We start from the raw sequence: 16,808 nt of genomic DNA, 5'->3' as shown, positions 1-16,808 counted from the left end.
ACCATAGCTCTAGGAAGTTTGCTTCATTACATCTACCAGGAGCACTCTGTACATCACAACACTGGAGGTTGTAATATTAGGCAGTGATTAACTGTTACACAGAGGAATTGGGGGGCAAAGCGTAAGAATATTGCTAAATTACTTGAAGAAAATGTGAAACAGGAACAATGACAAAATTAAATACAATCAAAAAAGACCTGGAGACAGTTGCCAGTGAGCTAATGGGCAGGGTGACCTGGCTATGTACTGAGAATTTAAGATGGAAATTGTGATATTTGGAGTGGAAATCTATGTTGCGTACTATCAATGACCAGTTAAATACACATTATGAACACAATAAAGGCTGACACTCAAGAAAATAAGTGACAAAGACATATCATAATGGTCAGTGTTCAATATTTGCCCTAACATTTCTCATTAACTCGCAGCTGACCCTAAAGTCAATCACCAGTGCCATATTCAAGGGCAAGAAAGACTCCTATCCACAGAGTGTTGCCCATCCCTTTTTGGAAACCAGGATCAGTCAGTACAATGCACCCTATCAAAATACATCTATTTATATCGTTCAAATGGTTCAGCCTTGATGGTTGTGTAATGTTGTCCATGTTGTTTGGCATGTAGGTGAAGATGATATCAACATCAGGGTCTTGCAGATGGTACGCCATGAGCGTATAAAGGTATACACAATTTAAATTCAAAAATCTAAATTAGGTTTTTAATCAGTCAAACAGATATACTTAGAAGGAACCGGAAATCTAGACAAACAAAGTGTAGGTCGTGTTATACCTTTTAAAATAAATAAATAAATATATAATCTTTTCTTCCTGTACAAGTTGACTCCCAAACTCTGTTTCTTCGCATTCCTCCAGTACAGTGTTCCAGTGGTGAAGTACGATCGCAAGGGCTTTAAGCCCAGACAGCGGCAGCTGATTTTCACCCAGGCTGCGGCCTACGTGGCAGACGAGGCCAAGATGAAGCAGAGAGTGGCATACGCCTCTCTAAAAGGTGAGCTGACAGGAATTCTGCTGCACTTGTGGTTTTACGAAGCGTAACACCTAGATGGGTAAATCATTCAACAAAATCAATTTCGTACAGTTCGTAAATATGTATTTGTTTGATAATAAGCAGGTAATATGCAAGTAATACAAACCATTCTTGTCCATTTGACGGCCAGGTATTTCAGTCAGTAATCTGAGTGACGGCATCATGATCTTCCATGTTACTTGTGAGGATCCCAAACAGAAGGTGAGTTTTCAGTAAGGCCTCATGGGGCTCTTCAACTACACTGTCTCTGTGCCTGCCTCAAGAGGCTCCAGTTCCAGATGATAATTAAAGTTCTTTATGGGGCGTGACGGAAAACACTCATTAGTAGAGGGTGCTTTGGTGTGGGTTGACTTTCCTACTGTCACTGTTTCCTTTCCTTCAGGGTGACCTAGTTATGCAGTGTGACCATCTATTCGAGGCACTGACCAAACTGAGTGTGATTGCTAACAAGCAGGATGACATCAAAATCGTGCAAGGAAGGTGAGTAAAGGGGATGATCTGTGGTTAGAATTCCTAGGATGTACTGTAGTGACGCTGGTACTGAATGACACCAATGTTTGGTCATCTCCCTGTAGCATCAAGTTTGACATCCAGGCAGGCAAAGAGAGCTTTGTGGACTTTAGCACAGGCCCAGAAGCCACGTGCTACAAGGGCAAAAACGGTCACCTAATGGTGGTAAGTATTTTTAAGAAAACATCTTAAGGTGTAATCTAGTAGCAAAGTAAAGAAAATTGTATCGGTATGTCCTATTAGTGATTGCAATTGTTTCCCTGGCATATGACCCGTCATTTGTAACTGATTAGTCCTCAATTGCCCTTTAATTTCACATGACTTTTAAAACATCTCGTACCTATGCTGGTCAGTAGACTATTCTGTTATCACAATTTCTAATTGTATAATTGTGTTGTTTCTAACCTCAGGTGTCCACCCGCACCAAATCACGGTGACCCAAAGAACGTTGAGGAGATTCGTGACATCCCCTGTGGAAATAGGGATCCTTTCCCCTACCCTTCTAATACTCCAAGCCTTCGTAAAGTCCCAGGGAACGACAACACCAACGTCCATCACAGGATATATGTGTTATACCACTGTATCATTTTCGCCCCTTTTTATATCATTTCAGAGCTTAGGTCCTGAGATTGGAAAAGTGTATGTTGTTATAGGGCCATATGTACAATAACATTTTATACTAAACACACAAAAGTTGCATACAACAATAAAAGGAATATCTTCAAAAGACAATCTTTATTGATGACATAAGGTATAAATATATGCAAAACATCTTTTTTCTTGATCACCTCTTCTGTACAAAGTATGAATGTTTTCAACCACAAAGAGAGGACAAACTTCTTAATGACAGCTAAAACTAGGGAAACACGACTCATGTGTCTGTCAATATTCAAAGGCGGTTTAATGGGCGTTCACCCTTCCTGCTAGTGATGTCTCTCGTTACAGCATCGGCCTCAAGATCCATTACTCAGTCATCCCCAGATCAAACTGACCCCCCCCCCTCCCTCACCTCACCATCTCAGGTTTTAACCTCCACACGATCGCTTACGATCTGAGTTCAGGGGAGATGAGGTTAAATGTTATTAATTAAACAAAATGTAGAACATGAGCTGGTTTTAACTACACGGTTCTCCTCCTACTGCTTCTGTCAGCCCCACATTATGATGTACGGGGTGGTACAAAACAATGCGCCAAGACAGTACCGCCATCTGACTAGAAAGTGGATGGAGACCAGTTACTCTCTCACAGCCTGGACTGCCCCCTTCAGCAGAACTCTGTTACCCTCTAGTGGTCAAACCACCACTTGCTGCCTGAGAAAACAAGACAATCTGGATTGGAAAATGTTCAATGATTGAAATTATTTTGAGAGGTTGATATGCTCTTTCACTTCAAATTCTGGATGTGTTTTTTGTATATGATGTTAACATGACATACGTAATTAATTAAGAAACTATGATGTTCTACAAGATTTGACCAAAGACCGAAGAGTACAGGTACAAACCAGACCTTTATCAATAATACTTCTCACTGTCTCAATCACCCTGTAAAATGGTAAACCACACAATAAAAACGATGACACCTTCCTCCCGCCAGAGATAAAACTAGTTGTGCTCCACCCTGCGGTATACAACCTAGATGGGGACAAGCAACTTCTCCCCTGTGCCAGGACACCCGCAGCCTACTCCATCACCTCTCACACCAATACATTCTGAACCATAGATGGAACATAGGCTGACAAACAAGAAAATTAAAGACGCACCAGACACACACAAAAATGCAGTAAAAATCAATACAGACACACATGCGAAAGTGATAAAAGTCAAATCACATCGAAAGCACAACGTTTCTGAGGCACACCTACAGATTAGACTGAACACAACAGCGCAAAGACTCTACCCGCAGTTTAGATGTGGAAAGATGGATTAATTAGGCTACGGAGACACTCACATACGGTGGCTCAAAGACACTCACTTGATACTGTCACTCCACAGCCTGCATCTATTAACTATTAAGCACTACAGTACAAGGGTGAAAGTGACCCCATTCAGCTCATGTTTTCCTGCTTCCTTACCAACTGAGTTTGTTGCTGTAGAGTTGCCTGTAGAGTTGGACCCCTATCACAGTTAGACCCCATGCAAAAACAATGCATCACCATCAATATAATTCTTCTATTGTTGAAGTCAACAATTATAGGTTATAGACCAGCAGCAAATCCATCTGGTAAAAAGTTCAGGTTAGCCCAAATTGCACAATGCTCTCACAACCATAGACAACACATCCATCCTATCAATCTAATGACTGTGATGCACAGTCACTGCACACTGGATGGCAGTTTTTTTTTAGATACATTTTTTTTTTTAAGATAAAACAACATGTTCTTGCAGGGGGCCTAATGCATTATTTACCAACACCAGATCTTACTTTCCTCAGTGCCTCGGTCCAGATGCCTCCCCATCTCTTAACTGACCTGCAGCTAGCTCAGCTTTGGCTGCAGGACACAAGGCAATTTCAGAGCTGCCTTAATAACAGCAGCATTGTTAAAACAAACCTTTGTTTGTGTGGATGTGGATGTGTGTGTGTGTGTGTGTGTGTGTGTGTGTGTGTGTGTGTGTGTGTGTGTGTATATGTTGTGTGTGTGTGTATGTTGTGTATGTGAAAAAGAGAGGCACAGGCAGGGAAGTGAAGGGGTGGGGGTAGCTAAAGAGCTGGTGGTTCTAAGGCACAGGCATACAGGAAGTGAGAGAGGGCGGAGACGGAATCACAGGGGGCCAAAGAGATCACAGGGAGAGGTCACTGGTGGTGGTGCGTGCGGTCGTCCGGCCTTTTGACGTGGATTCGCCGCACCCTCTCGATGCGCTCGCGCTCCTCGTCCTCATCCAGGTGGTGGGAGCGGCCCGCTGCGCCCCCCGTGGCCTCCAGCAGGGCGTTGTCTGGCCCGCGGCCGTCCTGCGACTCGTACAGGAGGATGTTGAGGGTCTCCTCGTAGATCCGCGCCTCTGGAAATTCCACCTACCCACACACGTGCGCACACACACACACACACACACACACACGAAGGAAACACACAGAGAGCAGGGGGTCAAGGTCAAGATAGCAGCTTGAATGCAGCTTGAGCAGCTTGTTTCATGCTCTCTGAGAGAGCTTATTTACCGCCAGACTTCTGATATGTCTGTTTTATTGCTCACAAGAGTACAGTGCTTTTGTCAGCGCTCAGCTGGATCTCCTGCACACATGCCGACAGACCTCACAAGGTGCTCTGAACACACGCCAAAATGTACACTGATGGAGAAAGACTCTGAGCACAGGAAACGGGTCATTGGCCCCTGTGCTAATGGTACCTTTGTCTGTTTCTTCTCTGTGGCGTACACGATGGAGGTGCAGCACACCTCCGCGATTTTGCGGCCCTGCCCGTAGAAGGACCAACAGCAGATCTCGTCGCCGATCACGTCTTTGATGAACAGGACGCGTCCGTTGAACCTCAAAGAGAGCTTATCAAACAGCTCAATGTTCTTCAGCATGTTGTCATCCGAGTTGCTGTGAAGGTGAAAAGAATAATTCTTTGAAATCAATAATGGTACTCTTCCTCCACAGGTATAAAACAAGGAAACATAACAGCTATGCACAGCGACTGGCAGTACATCAAAGGCATCTCCTTGTTAACGGCTTCACTGATTCAATGATCTTTGAGTTCAGGTCTGCTTGACAGACTATCACACTTACCTGGTATAGGAGTATTTGTTGTTGCTCCTGTTGTACAATAGCTTCACAGTCGGCTGTAAACAAACAGTTGCCATGAGCACAAGAACCGTATGGTGCACTGACAGCTTAAAACTGGACAGAACTCTACAGAATTTGGATGGAATGAATACTGAAGAGAACTGTATGGAGTGTTAATGGCTGAATAACAATTTCACAAGGAAATCAGAGCAAATTTCAGCAACCTACCTTATTTGAGGTGGCTATTAGCCTCTGTTCCTCCTTAGATGACGTCACCAGGGGGACTTTGCAGAAGGGTTCGTACGTGTCTTTGTTCTAAAAGGGAGAATAAGGGTGGCATTTAACAGAGCACATCACTGAGAAAAACACACACAGCATCACACTGTTTAAAATGTTCCACTGAGCTACTGCAAGGAGTGAACTTTAAATAGATTTGCTGGTGGGATCTAGTAAGTCAGGTGGGACTGCACTATACCTGCAAGGCAGCCTGGCACTCGTCCACCAGCCCCTGCACCAGGTAGTATTTGGCCTCGGCCAGGAGCTCCTCCACCTCCCGTCGGTTGTCTGGCAGAGGCACCACACCGTCCCTCAGGTAGTTTAAGATGGTCCCAAAGTGCTTCCCACACCTGTCAATCAGGATCCAGCCTAGAGGACATAAGGAACCACACAAGAAGGGGTGCTCATGAATCACTGATTATGGCTTGAAACTATGTGTTCATGAACTATTACCAAAATAATATTTTTGTGTTGTATAGTAGATATAAGATATAAAGTGTCAAAGATCAGGCTATGTGATGCTTCACAAAGTAGTATATTAAATGAATCAGGGAACAAGCCTGATGAACATTCTTCCATAAGCGGAGTTGTTGACACTAGTGAATACTACATAGACATCCAGCACTGAACTAAAAAAATACTCATAAATACTTAGGTACACGTTTTCCATCCCTGTGCAAACACCTAACCCACGGCTTCCAATGGCATGTGAGCAGGACTCAGTTACCTTCGCTGTCCGTAAGGACCTCCATCCTCCCACTGAACATAGCCTTCAACATGGTGTCCTGCTTGGTGAGTGTCTGCAAAGTGGTGTAGTACAGCGCTCCCCCCACGTTTAGTTTAACGTATTTGGAACTGGGACTAGAGCCCTTGAACGAGGTGGTCCGTGTTGTCGCAGCCGGCACCGCGGAGCTCACCACGCTCTCTCCTGACATCTCTTCCTATGATTAGAGAGAACATGATTAAACAAAATACAGTTACTTATGAGTTTAACATGTTCAAGTGCCAGCCTCTGGACATCGTCAGATCAAAGTGTAATACTCTTATCTCCACCATAACGTTGACCTGACACTACCTTCATAGACTTTGAGGAATTGAACATGACCGATGTCTCGTTTTCCCACATGAATATACTTACAGTCACATCAACATCAAACTACATCGACCGTATTTAAACGGGGTGACCGAATTTTACTTTAAGTCAGTGGGGGCCGCTTGGTGTCACCAGCTATTTAGTTATGTCTATTTGCTGGGATTGTTAGCAAGCTAAGCTAAGAAACCAACCAATTAATGACCTGATATGGTTATGTTTGATTAACGCACTAACAAGTTAAATATTAGTAAAAGTTATGTTTTAATGCCGGAATCGAACGTGACAAAATGCTGCGGAGGAATGGGGGTTAAAGAACCAGTACATGTCGAGGATGCTATGCTACCTAGCTACGCACTTGAGAGGTATGATAGGATAGCATAGCTCACTCGTTACTGAAGCTACCAACTGTTATCAAGGTGCACTATTCGAGAAGGCTGTTATAAACACCTAGTTTATACATAGCAATACGTAACCTTAAACACAGCACAATAGGCGTATATGCATTACATGTAGATATGCTTATTGATAACTTCAGAAGACACAAAATAGGGAAACTCACCATAGAACCCTACACTTCCGAACCTTCCGAAATACGACAAAAAAACCCTAAACTTCCGGTTTTAGGTGGCGGTCTGGACAGGCGTCATGCACCCGCAATACAAATTCCGGTCTCTACTTGAAATCGTTAAAGTCCATGTGAGAGCAGATAGATTGCCTTGTGGACGATTTCCATCTATTTGCATTCAACTTAAAATTGCATTGTTAAACAGACCATGTTTTGACAAAAAAAATGTATGCAAATCTTTTCTCAAATAGGCTGCAAGTATTTATCTACACCTTTCTTCTCATTTTTCAGATGAGGCTGATCTGATAAATTCAAAAGTTACTACATAAGTAACTGTAAATACACTTAAGACATTGCACTGACATATCAGTGCTTTTAGGTTTCAGAGGGTTCACATTTGTAGCAGTTTACTATAATAGCAGTAAGCTGTGAGAGCCACACTTAATCATGAGAGATCCATTTCCCTTCTTCCTCTGCATAAGATCACGGTTTTGATAATGTCTGACTTTCTTTTGTCATGAAAGAATTGAAGTTGCATGTTGAATGCACACCATGTCACACAGGACATTTCCTGTTCAATTTCAGGGAATACATACACGCATTAGATACATTTTACTGTCTAAGCAGATGGTCACTCCTAATTTCTTTCAGTTTCAGTTTCCTTAACAGTTTCATACTAATCTGTCTTCCATCTTGTATCTTACATCCTTGGTGGAATGGCCTTGGTCGGTTAAATTCAAACTAAATTCTAGGAAAGAAAATCCCTCACTGTCTTAAATTCTGAATATAAACCGCACCTACTTAGAACCATTTCAGTTCGTCTGAAGAGCGGCTTTTACTTTGAAACATACACTAATAGTGTTACCCCTTAATGTGATGTTTCTGGGTTCACACAAGACCTGAGACCCATTAAATCAAAATCAAATCTTTTATGCATTTGAGCAACACTTAGGCTAATCGTGTTAAATTTGTGGTGCATCTGCATGCTATACATCCAGTAATTACAGAATGATAAGCAGTCTATGCATTTATATCAATACATCATATCATATGAAGTTACAGCAAAAGATGTCTCTGCAATCAGAAAAGGACCGTCTAATGTTGGTCATCTAATAACTTCCAGTAACCCAATGACATCTAATCTTTGGTGTTAATTATTGAAAATCTGATATTCATTTAAGAGTTGAATGTTATATAATCTTAATAAAATATCAGGATTGCTCAGTCACAGTGCTTAAGGGTACATTTTAAAAGGTTGAAATAAATGGTCTTATTGAGGATTGTGCTTAATAGGTAATAAGTCAAACATTCTCTGTCAACAACTGTCATTTTTTTGGGGCAAGCCTGTAGTGTAATCTCATTTGAAGTACATTAACTGATGCATTCATATTTGACTTTGGATAAATGCATCTAAGAATGAATCATAGGGAAATGAGTCATGAATCCTATTGTGGATCTCATCAGAGCACTGGGGTCCTGGGACATCAAGGTTGAACAAACACTGACGGTCAGATATCACCAGATATCACCTCTAAACCAGATATTCAAGTTTACAAAGTATTGCGGTGGAAGTCTCAAATTCTAATGCCCAATAGCTCTGAATAACTCACTTCAACAGCTTTATTTTGCAATACAAAATTATTATTCTTATTATTCTTTATTATTATTTTATGTGCAACAAACAGAGAAGGATCCAGGAAATAAAAAGGGTTTTTAGCCCTAGCATAGGATGCCTCTCCATTATACAAATACTATTTTAACACACACTTTGGATATAGGATGCAGAATAAGAGGAAGAAACAGGTGGACTTGTCAGAGACGAGGGGTTGGGGTCGGTAGCCCATCATGAAAGTGTGCACTTTCTTGACCGCTGATTAGAAACTCATTCTACATATACAACAATCACAACATACCTCGCAAGTCGCAGTTTTTAGGAATTCCCTTAGGAATTCGAAAAAAGAATCCCTCAGTCACCGCAATTTTTGAGAATTCCTGCAGCAAATGCAATCATTTTTGGCCGCAACAATCATATAACGTAGCTTGCAGTTACACCTCAAGCTTTTTATATCCACTTCACATTAAGCGTTTAAATGAGTGATTTACATTCCCGTTTGACTGCCGTTTCGTTTTGAGATTATTATGGTTTGGTTTCTTGGGGCAACCTGAAACGGAACATCCCACTTCGCGGGGGGTGGCTTTTATTTTGAAACTACCACATGTCTTCATGTAGCTTTTGACTTAGCGCAGTTCGCAGTTCAGTCTGGTGTTGTTGCACACTTTCAACATGAGAGAGAAATTAACGGGCATCTGGGCTTGCAGGTAACTTGATCATTACACCTCACCACGTGTACATGAAAACTTCAGGGATTATATTTACCGAAATAGTAAAGAAGTGATTCGCAACCCGACATTTGTTGCTCTAGACAGTACAGTTGCTCTTGCCAGATAACGGAGAACTTGCGTGTGTTTGCGTTGGAAGAACGTTCGGAGTTCTGAGGTTTTTCTGAGGCTGTGACTAGAGAAATGCTATTGCTTTGAGCGTCTCTGAGGAAAAGAGATCACAATCGCGATGTTGTCTACTGAAACTTATCCTAAGTCCGAAGAAGAAAATTGAGTACAGTCAAGAGTTTTACAAACTAATATAAACAACTTGGTATCCACAAATCGCGAAAGTTGAAATCGATGTCAAGTTTGCTATAGCTAACGTGAACAGTTAGCTTTCTTATGCCCGATTTAGTTGAAGTATTTTATCTAGTTGCCTGTTCAGAGCTCATCTCACTGACGTTGTATTGCCTTCTCGAGTAACGTAACGTTACACCAGTGGGAGCATCCTTGACTTGTGGACAGCACGTAAAACGCTTTGAGTTACACACAAAGTTATTGTTATGGAATCGAAGTAACCGGCATCAAGTTATCCGTATTTTTTTTTGGTCCCCGCTATTGTTATGTTTACGGTGTCCATTGACTTCCATACACTTTATTTGGAGTTGTTCGTGCAAATGTTCTTATTCGCGTCGTTGGAATAATGTATGCACCATTTCACTTGTATAATACACTACCACACCTGAAAAACGTATATAAGGAATGAAAAAAAACTACTGTTGCAATTTCGAGAACGTTTCATATAAAACATGATCCATATATCATAGTGTAAGTTTTATGTTTTCAATTGGATACAGGGAGCAAAATGTCAGATTCCGTGGCCCAGGGTAAGGCTCATAGGCTCTCCAATGGGAAGCATTAAACATAACCATTGCACTTGTGTAATATGCAACCACACCTTAAAGATGTGTACACAAATATTAAACAAAATCTACTGTCACACTTTGATGGTCGGCATGTCCATGGGTGGATTTTGACATTTTTTAAATAAAACCTGCACCTAGAACAGCTTTTTTTGTATAGCCTACTTATTTGAGATGTAATGGGTTGTATGAAAGTGCAAAGATATATGCAATATGTTTCCAACTAGAAATGTCATAGTCTAAGAACTGTGCTTTACACAGGAGTGGAGTTTTAAATGAAAATTCCTCTAAATTGCATCAGTAGGTTTTGCTCATTCTTTAAACATACAGCTTAAATGTGTGCTAGTTTTTGATAGAAGTTCAATAGTGTGAGTATTATGCTTTCTATTGGATATAGGGAACAAAATAAATCTGTGGCCTTTAGACTAGGTCAGTGTTTTAATTTCTTGAAATAGCAACAGTTTTTGTTCATTTTTTGTATACGTCTTTCAGGTAGTGTATTATAGAAGTGAAATTGTGCATACATTATTCCAACGACGTGAATAAGAGTATTTGCGTGATTAACTGGTGATTAACAAGTGAATGGAAGTCAATGGACACAAACATAACAATGTCAGGACCAAAAAAAATTGATGGATAGTTTGATGCCAGAATCAAAGTCCACTCAAAATCTACAACACGGAGAAGGCTAGTTGGCTTGATGTCGAATTATCAACTTGTTCCCTGAATAATTGTATCCACTGGCCTCGGAAATGCAACATAGCTGCAACATCTACCTTTCGACTAACTAAAAAAATAAATAATAATTAGCCCAACCTTAGTATCAGCTAAATGTGTTGAATGTACCCTTCTCCCCATGAGGACCATTGTGGTAGATCGTTGAGATGTGTTGCTTTGGAATAAACAGTGAGCTTATTGTATCTCTTTAAGTTCATGCGATGCAGAACAGACTTCCCTTTCCTTGTTAAAAGATAGGCTGTTCATATTAGATAGATCAAGATGTATTCAGAGGTTAGACAATTTTTCCCCGAGTGGTTTTGTTGTAGATGTACATAAAGATGATTTGCATTGTCATCAAGGAGTGTAACAAAACCACTTTTGTTTGAGATATTTGTTTTTGTATGTAGAAACTCTCTATCTCATCTCTCTCTGTATCTGTTCAAATATTCTGGTGACCTTTTCAGGCTGTTATGTGACTGTGAGTGTTGGTTTAACCAGGCACAATAGAGAGTGATCGGTTTCTGTGTTTTTGCATGTGAGTATATGTGCACACTCGTCTGTGCTTGGAGATTTGTTGACACACTGCTTAAACCAGAGTTAGAAATATGTGGACTTTCAATGGAGAAAGAGTCTTTGTTCTGGTAGGCCCACACTGAACAGGCTGAGAGTTATACACACTAATGGTATGATATCTGTCAAAGATAGGCGTTATTATGGCTGTTTGTTATTTATTCGATGTTCGGCTTATATGTGATTTCGCACGTAGCAGTGTGGAATAAGCCAAGATGCAGGGCAGTAGGCTGATAGGTAAAATACTTTTATGGGAGTAACTGTAAATTCTGCACGGGTCCATCTGAGGAACAGTTGGATGCTGTATAGAGATTGTGTGACTAATGAGGCCTCTTGTGAATATATCAGATCTTTCCTTCCAAATGTGCGCATTCATTGACTGCGTAAATGTAACTAATGCAACTGAGCCTCACTCGGCACTCCTCCAGCTCATTTCCCACTGTGAGGATGGGACTGGGTGATATTAGACCCGTCTTCACCCTCCCTCAGTAGTGTGAAGAATGACAACTTGACTTTCTTCCTTTTTCTTCTCTTCTCTGAAGCGTTGCTGCTACCATATGTACGCCGTGAACGTGTGTGACAGAGACAATTTTTTTTTGCCCAGGAAAGGGATCTTGTAATGCTGTCATGCCTTAAACAACTAATTTGTGCCTTCAGCCCAGAATTTCAGCTGAATTTAGTGGTAATGTTTTTTTGTATTTGGAACAAGTGGCGATGTGTTCTAAGGACTTGTGGTTTGTTTCATTGGGCCGTACCTTCCTTTTGGGTGAAGACTATTTCATTTGTGTGTGTGTGTGTGTGTGTGTGTGTGTCCATTTCCCGTATTCATTCAGCTCCAACAAGACCCCCAGATATGATTCTGTGCGGTGGCCCAGCCAGAGCTGCCCTTTATACAAGGTGTCTGTGTGTACTTGTGTGACACTCAGGATGACGCAGTGTCTTTCCTACTGAATGAGTTGATACTGGGAAGATGCGTGAGCATGGGCCTGTGCCAACAGGCTTGGAGAAAATTACAGCCTTCTGATGTCAGCGTGGCAGTCTGCTTCATTCCTATCTCTGTACGCTGTTTTGTTTTGTCTGGCTTTGAACAACTTCAGAAGGGTTGTATTTCGGTTGAGCTTTAATGGTGGAGGACTGACACTAATCCTAGAGGTGTTTTACGTTTATAAGTGTGTGTGTTTGTGTGTTTCGTTGTGTAGAGAGGAAGTGGACACAGAAACAGTGGTACACTCGTATACAGGAAGTGGCTTGGCAGAGAACAACAGAAAGACACACATGCATGCATGCATACATACACATACACACACAGACACACACACACACACATACTTTGTTCTAGACTGTTTAAGTAGTATCCTAACGAAATGTAGAAGAGTGTATACGTCTACAAGGTGTGTTTTGCCATGAATTGCACAGCTCTTCTACTGGCTTGTTTGATATTGATTCAGCTGAATTGACAGAAGTCACACCTTTTTATGTCTGTGACACGTTCCCTACCTTTTCAATTTTGTTGAAATGAAGGATATGATTCCTTGTGCTTCAGTTTAGAGTATTCGCTGGCAATCAAAACTGAGGAACTGTGGAAAGTGGTAAGCCGGCTGCTCACTGGGTTGAAAGTTACAGGCCGCTCTCTGCACTCTCCGTTGAAAACTCAGGAAACTGTGAGCCTTTCTCACTCCCGAAGTGGAGTCGAGACTGAATCGCTTTCATTGTGTGGCGAGACTGCCCGTGCATGAGAGCATTTTGGGACAATAATGGAAATAAACAAAGACTGGACAATGCCAAAGTGGAAATTGCGGAAGTATGACGCTGGTGTAATATATTTAAGTTTTGCCCAAGGGTGTTCACAGTAAGGTTAAGACCCCTACCGTGGTTATTTTTCTTTGGTGCAGATTGTTTTTTTTAAGTTTACTGCATTTCAAAAATGCAAAACTGCATTTTTTTATCTTCAGTGCCTTCAGTCTGTATTTCAGGGGCCGTATTCACAAAGCCTTTTTATCTTACCACTAGGAGTGCTCCTAACTCGCGCTAAAACCTTTTACGTAGGAGTAATTTCTTAAAAGTGATTCACAACGGCTCTGAGACCTACTCATACTAAGGATAATACCAACTCCTAAGCTTAAGATAAAAACTCCGTTGCTATGGATGACGTCCATTCTCATGCACGAGTTTAGAAGCGGTGCGTACGGTGATTGGTTGCTGACAGGCGCTCTCATTCAAAACTCAGTCCTAACATCCCCCTAACGATCCCACTAAATCAACAGAAAATAAGAGAATAACATAGGCTTCAAATGAAGTCATATTAAATAGTTATGGATAGTGCACTTAGCAGAATGCACACGCATGATGACAAGTTTGTGCATCCAACGAGAATGACGCTTTGCACGTTAGAGAAAGAGAAATTGCCGAAAAAAACACGGAAATTGCATGAAATCAAGGAAGTAATAATTAAAGCTCCCTGCAAACTATTAGGTAATCGGCATATTTCCAGCCCTTAAACACTTCAAATATCAGTCCATACGGCTCTTTAAGTCCTCCTGTCATAATGGACGAAACGAGGGCGAGACGTAAGAGAAAGTCGAACTGGTCCCAGGACCAACTGTCCATGTTGGCCCAGAGTGTGCTGGAGAGGAAGGGAGTTATAAAAGCTAAATTTGGCTGTGGGGTGACCACAAAAAAGAAGCGTGAGCCATGGGAGGACATATGTGTTAACATAAATGCTTCATTCCCTGCCGTGTGTCGCTCTGTCGATGACTGCGAGAAGCGGTGGTATGCGCTCCAGTCACAATGTAGGATGGAGATTGCGGAGTGGACTTTAAAAGAGCCGTCGCGGCTACAGGTATTGTGTCACCAAAATAGGCCTCATGCGTATACTTGCATGTTGTAGTTCAACTGTGCTCCCGGTTGTGGATTGAGGAAGGGTGTCAAAAGCCATGTCTTGCATGGTTGCCACTGTCACCCAACAAGTGGCATCTAGCAGGTACATGGTGCCGCTCAAAAAGCTGGCGCAGACCGCGCTCTCCATTAAAATGCGCGAATCGTGAGTAGATCCAGGCCACTTCGCAACAATATCCATGATTGTGAAATTTGGATCAAACACTATCTGTGTATTAATTCAATGTACCTTTTTGCGGTTTACAAAGACGTCCTCATCTCTGGATGGAGCAATTATTTTAATGTGTGTTCCATCGATGGCACCCACGACACCGGGCATTCCTGCAAACGCCATGAAATTGACCTTGATCCTTTGAAGTAGGCGATTGTCCATAGGGAACCGAATAAACTGTTGTACAATGTGTGGTCTACAGAGTGCGGTGATTGTTTGATGAATGAATAGGCTTACTGATGATTGCGATATTCTGAAGTCGTCTGCGTTGCAAAGTTGCATTTTCGCCGTAGCCAAAAATCTTAATGTTATCAAACATTTAACTTCCGGACTGATTGGGTTGTTTCGGATAGTTGGAGACGTGATTGCATCCCGCACTAATTCTAGTAAAATGTTGATGCCTTCACGGTTTAAACATATCTTCTCAACAATTCAGAGTCGTTCATTGTCTCCAACACGTTACGTCTGGCTTCAGCCATTTTAAGACTTTTTGTGAATAGGTCTTAGTGACTTAGGAGTCCTCATGAGGAGTTTTAAGCTGTCCTAGACTTAGGTGCTACTTTTAGGGATAAAATATTTTGTGAATTGCTCTTAGTAAAAAAAAAATAGGAGTCCTAAATTTAAGACTGACACGCCCATTATTTTTAGGAGTTTCTCCTAAATTCGCCACTTACGAGCTACTTTTAGCCCTAAGATTCTTTGTGAATACGGCCCCAGTTGATTAGCACCTTGTAACTTCAGAAAAGATAACTAGAAAGATAATACTAATCCTGTTTTAGGTCCTTTAATCTTGACCTGCCATACAATAACTTCACCACCATCTTTTCACCTATGTCTTGAAATATGGAATTTTGACGATATGCAGAACTTTGATTAGGTGGGCTAATGTGGTGTGTGGTGTGTGTCTAGCATGCGCGCTAAAGGGTTGAGCAGGCTTGAAATGCTCACCATATTAAGTCAAACATTCAATAGTGTTTGTCACTCTCAACCCTTTCTCAAAATTGGCCTCTCATCCAAATGAAAGCAACTCTGTCTGCACAGTTTCACGGGAGAAGTTCCTTAATTTGACCTTGACTTGTATCTGGTCCCAGTGGTGAAGTGTCTTCAGTAGACACATTAAACTCTCTGCGCTGATTGTCAGGTCTGTAAGAGTCCAAAGGCTGAAGGCCTTGTCCTGTTGGGGTTTTGTTTGCACTAGTTGCCAGCACTGGGCAGGGCTTCCTGTCTCCGACGATACTGCCCGTGAGAGGGCTGTTTGGCTGCAGCACTTAATCACAATATCAGTGCTAACCTATAACTACACGTTTGGTAACTACAACCTCATATAACCTAGTGGTTTAAGTTAAGATAATGATTCAAATAATATGAATTAGTTTCTAAACGTGATCTAAATCATAAGCATTGGATTCTATGAATGAGATGATTCATATGTGTACTATCAGTGTATTTACATCGCACTCACGTACACACACACCAAAGCAGTTATGAATTCCTAAAGAGAGCCACAAGAATGCAGAATGAAATCAAGCACTCAGACAGAGAGTCTGTGACTAATAACAGATACTTTCTGGTGCTTTAGTTTGGCGAGATATGTGAGAGAAGAGGAACAGTGAGTTGTCACAGATTTGGATATGACTCAAATCAGATTTATTGCGTCAGCTCCACAGTGACATCTGACGGATAACTCGTCCGTGTTGCAGTGGAGACTGCGTCAGAGGCAGCCAGTGGATCTGGCACGAGGCCTATCAATGAGAAGAGTTTGTCAACTGAATAAACTGATGTTGTTTGCAGAGTCCTTGAGAATGTTTTTTTTTACGCCGGTCTGCCTAGATGGGGAGTCAGGAGGCTGTGCAAATGTGATGCCCATTCATGCTGACTGAGGGTCAGTCATCAATCACCTGAAGCACCAGGTTAATTAAAAATACGTATGCTTGTAGTTACCTATTACTTTTTTTTTGGTTT

The 16,808-nt window shown here is 41.6% G+C and overlaps 3 protein-coding genes across 4 annotated transcripts in view; 2 read left to right on the top strand and 1 right to left on the bottom strand.

Annotated features, from left to right (window-relative positions):
* LOC308376306 (unconventional myosin-Ih-like) overlaps positions 1-1,991 on the top strand; it is a gene marked incomplete at both ends in the record, with an annotated part of 29,700 nt that extends 27,709 nt beyond the window's left edge. Inside the window, 7 exons of the mRNA XM_080852601.1 lie at positions 429-522; positions 622-677; positions 870-1,005; positions 1,175-1,245; positions 1,427-1,524; positions 1,620-1,719; positions 1,965-1,991. Coding sequence (XP_080708727.1) covers positions 429-522; positions 622-677; positions 870-1,005; positions 1,175-1,245; positions 1,427-1,524; positions 1,620-1,719; positions 1,965-1,991 — 582 coding nt within the window. The remainder of the gene's footprint in view (positions 1-428; positions 523-621; positions 678-869; positions 1,006-1,174; positions 1,246-1,426; positions 1,525-1,619; positions 1,720-1,964) is intronic.
* A 279-nt stretch (positions 1,992-2,270) lies between these two features.
* LOC308375795 (BTB/POZ domain-containing adapter for CUL3-mediated RhoA degradation protein 3) lies at positions 2,271-7,235 on the bottom strand. Of its 2 annotated transcripts, none has more exons than XM_080851978.1 (7): positions 7,200-7,235; positions 6,275-6,488; positions 5,747-5,916; positions 5,500-5,586; positions 5,275-5,327; positions 4,893-5,088; positions 2,271-4,563 (listed from the first exon to the last, which is right to left on the bottom strand). In XM_080851978.1, exons 1-7 carry the CDS (start codon positions 7,200-7,202, stop codon positions 4,345-4,347), a joined length of 942 nt encoding a protein of 313 aa, XP_080708104.1. In that variant the 5' UTR covers positions 7,203-7,235; the 3' UTR covers positions 2,271-4,344. The 2 variants fall into 2 exon arrangements, with proteins under 2 accessions (XP_080708104.1, XP_080708105.1); XM_080851979.1 differs by having other exon boundaries at positions 6,275-6,484; positions 7,200-7,203.
* Positions 7,236-9,471: 2,236 nt separating this feature from the next.
* Positions 9,472-16,808, top strand: part of sh2b3 (SH2B adaptor protein 3) — a 33,817-nt gene continuing 26,480 nt past the window's right edge. The window contains exon 1 of the mRNA XM_080853126.1: positions 9,472-9,524. The gene's annotated coding sequence lies outside the window, so the exon portion shown is untranslated. The remainder of the gene's footprint in view (positions 9,525-16,808) is intronic.

The sequence above is a fragment of the Sprattus sprattus genome (genome assembly GCF_963457725.1).
Source record: "Sprattus sprattus genome assembly, chromosome: 15".
In the NCBI taxonomy this organism is placed as follows: Eukaryota; Metazoa; Chordata; class Actinopteri; order Clupeiformes; family Clupeidae; genus Sprattus; species Sprattus sprattus.
This window is presented reverse-complemented; position numbering and strand designations above follow the sequence as displayed.

Coding starts and splice junctions, on each gene's coding strand:
- LOC308375795 (XM_080851978.1), bottom strand. Junction 5,917..6,274: donor GGTCCTTACGGACAGCGAAG/GTAACTGAGTCC, acceptor TATGTCCTCTAG/GCTGGATCCTGATTGACAGG. Junction 5,587..5,746: donor AGTGCCAGGCTGCCTTGCAG/GTATAGTGCAGT, acceptor TCTCCCTTTTAG/AACAAAGACACGTACGAACC.